This window comes from Oratosquilla oratoria, chromosome 15 (assembly GCF_046742065.1).
Source record: "Oratosquilla oratoria isolate Oo_2021 chromosome 15, ASM4674206v1, whole genome shotgun sequence".
Classification (NCBI taxonomy): Eukaryota; Metazoa; Arthropoda; class Malacostraca; order Stomatopoda; family Squillidae; genus Oratosquilla; species Oratosquilla oratoria.
In genome coordinates, this window is record NC_134791.1 from 19,042,078 (window position 1) to 19,047,852 (window position 5,775).

At 48.6% G+C, this 5,775-nt stretch overlaps 1 protein-coding gene across 1 annotated transcript; it reads left to right on the forward strand.

Moving 5' to 3' along the window:
• The first annotated feature begins 3,396 nt into the window (after positions 1 to 3,396).
• Positions 3,397 to 4,787, forward strand: LOC143033329 (enhancer of split mgamma protein-like). Its single transcript, XM_076198636.1, has one exon. It carries the CDS (start codon positions 3,467 to 3,469, stop codon positions 4,154 to 4,156), a length of 690 nt encoding a protein of 229 aa, XP_076054751.1. The 5' UTR covers positions 3,397 to 3,466; the 3' UTR covers positions 4,157 to 4,787.
• The last annotated feature ends 988 nt before the right edge of the window (positions 4,788 to 5,775 follow it).

A 5,775-nucleotide genomic window follows, 5' to 3' on the forward strand; every position in this document is an offset into this window, starting at 1 on the left:
GTGCATGTCTGAGTGCGCGTGTGTGCGTATGTGTACATGACCACTTGTACACACACGCACATCAAGCGAAGCGTGAGTATGTTGGACGTGACAAGCTTGGGTGTATACGTGTGCAACCCATCCATTCTTCCTCCTCCTCCTCCTCCTCCTCCTCCTCCTCTTCCCTCCCGCCCCCCAGCAGGATGCTCCGGCCTGTCCGTTCGAACGCCCTAGGGACAAGTAAGCACCTCGCCCTTCCTGTTGCTCTCTTCCTCCTTCACATAAGTCTTCTACAGGAGGAGGATTTGGGAAGCAATGTAGAATACAATACTTTGTCACGTCCGAGCTGAGTTCGAGTTCTCGGCCCGACCACGTTTCATTTTCCACATATATGCTTCCTTTGAGCTCCTCGCCAGTCTCGACTGCGATGGCATGGAATTAAAAGTGAATTATGGTTGAAAAGATTATATATATATATATATATATATATATATATATATATATATATATATATACACCTATACGCATATATACATGCCTAGATTTTGTATAGAAATGTGTCCACCGGTCTGATGAAAAATTACTTGAAATTTTATATTTTGATGTGAAGACCTGTCTACACCATTCTTGTCGTGAAGGGAATGTGTCTCTTCCCCCAGAAGGAAAATCAAGAAAAGTGAAGGCGAGATTCGTGTAGGCTGTAAGGGACCGGGGAGTCGGGGTGGCGGTCGGGGTCGTGGTCGAGTCCGCGCGAATGCCCGGGCGGCCGGGCGGGCCCGACGACCGCTGCGGGCAGTCTGCCCGGCACACGCTAATCAAGGCTCTTCCTCCTGAGCCGGAGAGCCACCGCACGTGACCTGTTCTGACCTTATCCGGGACCTCATCACGACGTGGGGTGGCTGGGTACCGACCCGGCGGGTGGAGGTGGAGGTGGAAGTGGGGGAAAGTGCGGTTAGCGGGGAGGGGAAGATAGTTACGTACAACGTTGAGAAACTCGGAATCGCGCTAGTGGGAGTCTGGGTCTTGTTAAGGGTGTTTTGAGTGGGATGGTGGGGGTGGGGGAAACTCACACGCCAGAGGACTAGTACTTGTTTCCTTGGAAATGATTCAGCTTATGGAACATCAAAAAAAAAAAAAAAATGAAAAAAAAAATGAAAAAAAAATAAATAAATAAATAAAAATAATTAGAAGACAAAATTGACCGATAGAGACAAAGACACAGGAACTCCACGAACGTATCTAGGGCCGAAGGTGACACAACGGTATGCTGGGTTGACAACTTGAGGCGACCTCTGACCTGACATTTTCATTTGACCTCGGCGGAGAGTGAAGAAGGCCCTTCACCAGAGGGCACCCACTTTGCACAGTGGCACCTTTGCAGTTGCGCAAGCGGTTGCGTGTCAACACGGTCCCCATTCTTCACACGGGCGCGCGCGCACACGCGCGTCTGTGCTGCCTCTCACCAAACAAGGCGCAAATGTGTTTACTTTTAACCTGAGGTCTTCTTCGAAGGAGAGTTCGTAACATCACCCGAACTCCGTCCGGTTATCGTTCTCGTGATGTCCTCAGTTCCTGGTGTTTTTGTTCTCTGTTGAGACTCTTCCATATTTAGGTGTATAAACTAGCAACAGACTGCCACTTCCTTAGAAAGTCCGAGAACGGTAGTCTGGCATGAGGGAGGTAGAGTGGCATGAAAGAGCTAGAATGGCATGAGGGAGCTAGAACGGCATAAGGAACCTACAGTGGCATGATGATAAAGTGGTATGAGGGGGTTACATTGACATGATGATAAAGTGGTATGGCGGAGTTACAGCGGCACGATGATAAAGTGGTATGAGGGAGTTACAGTGGCATGATGATAAAGTGGTATGAAGGAGTTACAGTGGCATGATGATAAAATAGTATGAGGGATTTACAGTGGCATGATGGATGAGTGGCATGAGATGTCACGGCATAAATCTTCCTTAAACTGCTGCAAACCTCCCATTAAGATCATCTAATACAAACTTGAACAAATTCCATAACACTTATTCAGAATAATTTTCAATCGTTTTCTTCAGAATTCACCCCTCAGCTGAATAAAATCGCCTGTCAGCACCTTTGCCCTACATGCTAAGAGTCCCAGGGAGCCATGCATAATCCCCGTAGGAATCGAATCCGGGTCCGCACGCCGTGCGAGCCGAGTTCGAATCTCGAAACATCAAGACCTCACCACCTTCAGGAGGTGAGCAGTTAAAGGCGCTGGCTGACGGCGCGTGCGGGTCCTGGAGGAGGAGGAGGAGGAGGGAGGTGAGTGGAGGAGGAGGGAGGTGAGTGGAGGAAACGCAGCCGGGAGCAGAGGGCACAGGTCGGCGAGTGGACGTGGGAACGTCACTAATCGACTCGAGCGACGTCGCCGCCCACGGGCGGTGGAGCAATGTGTGGGCGTATTCACGGGCGTGTATGTAAACTATGGGTGGTGCCAGTCATGCACGCTGCCATAGGTCTCCGCCCTTGCATGAGCTGTCCAGGGGTGTGCATGTATCATAAAGTGCGTGGAATGGACGTGAGGAGAGTGTGTGTGTGTTGGGGGAGAGGGCAGAAACCAGAGGGAGGGTAAGCTGGTAACCGCGGAACAGGCCACGTGTGGGGCGCGATCCCGACTCCCGGGCCATGGGGCCCGGGGCGACACGAAGAAGGTCCCAGCCACCCCGCCCCTAACCCGGCCTACTGCTGTGATAAACCCCTACACTCACTCGCCCGTCCGCCATCTACTTTACTTTATCAGCTTGATAAGTTTTAACAAGATGTAGGTCTTAAACTCCGTTGAGGACCTGGTAGCCAATGGGATGCCCGACAGCTCGTTGCTTCAACAGGGCCACGTTTATAGTTGAAGCGTAGTCGTTTGCCGCGCATGTATCAAGATACCAAGTGTGGTTTTCCCGCTCAAGACAGGCTCGGACCTTGCGCATCCTAGTTGGAACTTATCTACTTGATTGGACAAGTCTGGAGAAGGAGGAGGAGGGGGAGGAAACCCTGTCCTCTGTTGCAGATGCACATGAGCGCTTTGCATGCAGGTTTAGCTGCGGCGTGAGGTGGTGGTGGTGTGGCTGTTAGTGGCACGAGTCGGGCTGCAGGTGTGCGCCCCGAGTGGCGGGTGTGGGAACGCCACGTTTCCCACGGTGCTGATACATTCCTTCACTCTGGTGCCACCACGCCAAACGCATTATCGTTTATTTATTTTTTCGCTTCCATGAATAACATTTCCTAATACTCTTTTAATCTATAGTATGTATATATATTCTATAAAACATTAACACTATAAAAGTAAATAAAGAAGAGAGGGTTTAAGAGATATTCAAGGGTAGAAATTATCTCGGGAGACTACTGGCAACTCACGCACGGGGCCCGACCGCTATATAAACGCTGCTCGGGGCGACCAGGACAGCATACACTCTTACGCCAATACAAGAAGGAGTCGTGATAGTGGATTACTTTACACTCCACCATGGCAACATACGAAGTTAACATTGAAGATGCGGAACCCATGTCCCGCACCTACCAGTACCGTAAGGTGATGAAGCCGATGCTGGAGCGAAGACGCCGTGCCCGCATCAACCGTTGTTTGGACGAGCTCAAAGACCTTATGGTTGGAGCTTTGCAGTCGGAAGGTGAGACCATCACCAAGTTGGAGAAGGCCGATGTGTTGGAGCTCACGGTGCGTCATCTCAGGAAGCTGAAGCAGCAGCACGCGCTGGCCATCCCGTCCCACAACGCCTACCACGAGAAATTCTGCGCTGGTTTCACGCACTGCGCCAACGAAGTGTCCCGCTTCGTGTCCGCGGTTCCAGGCGTCGACTTGCACGTTTCCCAGAGGCTCCTGTCCCACCTCGGCCAGTACTTCAGCCAGATCGACAAGCTGCCCATGGCCCCAGCACCTCCTGCAGCAGCAGCGGTCGCTCCAGTGACTCCTCCACCCCACTCTACACCAGCGCCCATGCAGCCCATCACAGTTGCAGTGCCCCGTGTATACACTCCCCCCGCGAGTCCCGATCACGCCCACGAGTTGCTAAAGCCCTCGCCCACTACGCCCGTGTATGTGGTGTCCCCGAAGCCTACGAGTGTGAGCCCTGGACCCGCTGCCCCCGTCATGAAAGTGGCGATGCCGGCAACGAGCCCCGTTTGGCGCCCCTGGTGAAGATCGGATCCTGCGAGGTTTGGTTGATTGAAGAATCTTGTGTGTACCCGATACCACGAAGAGCGTGTCATGAAGGGACGCCCTTAGTGCTACGAGTGCCTTAACTCATTGCCGCCCCCATTACGTGTCCTTCGGGAAATCGCAGTGAGACACTTCCTCCGGTCCTCTTCAGGTGCTGCTACGCGCTGAGGGGGATATTGACGAAGACGGGCATACCCCTGGACTTCGTCAGGAGGTCGCGAAGACTGGACATCCTAACTTCTTCAGGAGCTCGCCCCCGTTCGCCAGGTAAACTACTCAGCGAAGTGGAAGTTGTTGGGTGTCCGTGCAGCGGGACAGCGAAACCGTTGTCATTTGCTGTCGAGCGAGCGAGAGAAGAGAGGTCTTCCTTGGCAAGACCTTCCCGGTGACTTCGCGTTGGAGAACGACGGTGACGTCCTCGTCAGGATTAGGAGATCGAGATGTTCCTAGGCGGCTGGGAGATCTCGGAAGTGCAAGAGGCCGCGAAATATTGTGATAGAGAGCTACTGTGATATCATGTTCCTGGGCTATATACCGTCCAGTACCTGCTGTTGATGATTTCTTTTTATGAATATTTATTTTGTTGGTCAATAAAACAGATCACAACGTATCTATGTAATTTTACTTTCCATGTATTATCCCCTATTCTGATCTATAACCTAAACTTGAAGAAAAGTACAAAGATGATAGACCAGTGAATTTAAAGAACTACACAGAACAATACAATCTGAAATATTTGAATGACTGGCTAATTTATATACATGCAAATGAAATATATAGAAAATAAAAAAATAAAAATATATATATATATATATATATATAACTAAAACATGGTTTCTGTCGGAAAACTAAGACTGGTCTAATGTCCAAATGAATGACATACAAAACAAATATTGAAATACCTGTAAATATAAAATGCATGAGATGAAAAAATGAAATATTACTATTTCCAAAATATAGTACTTACAAAATATACTACCATTATGAAAAAATATGTACTTACACTTTCATTGGACGTCTGTCAATAGTTTCTCATTTGTCAAAATTTGGGAAATTACGTAGTAATGAACAAATATATATAATTGAATAATTAGGGCAAACGAGGAACATATGATTCTCAACGGTAATCATTCTAAAAACATTTTATTTTTAATTCTGAAGATTCTTGGAAATACAAAACATCACTTACACGCATGCTCGACTGCCACAGAATTTCTCCTCGTTAGACAAATTCTCTTCGAGTCACCTTTGATCCCGACAGCGTCGCAGTAAGGCACAGTACCATTCGTAACACGTATGCATCACGTATCATTCAAACCCATGAAACATGATACGTCACATGATGACGTATGTGATGAGGAAGGTTGTCTTTTTTTTTTTCTTTTTTTTTACAATGGTGTCCCCTTTGCCAGGTGTGCTTAGATAGCTGGGACGAATGGTAGTCACCATTACCTACTGGGAGTTGACCTGAGGCTTATTGTTCACATGCCAGGGTCCAACACAGATGAGCTACAGCAGATGACATTTCTTCGTAATATCACAATAAACACGTTTTTGTGTTTTATAAACTTTAAACCAATACATGGTATAATAGTTTA

What these genes read in the sequence shown, in the direction of transcription:
- LOC143033329 (XM_076198636.1), top strand. Translation starts at nt 3,467, where the DNA reads ATGGCAACATACGAAGTTAACATTGAAGATGCGGAACCCATGTCCCGC.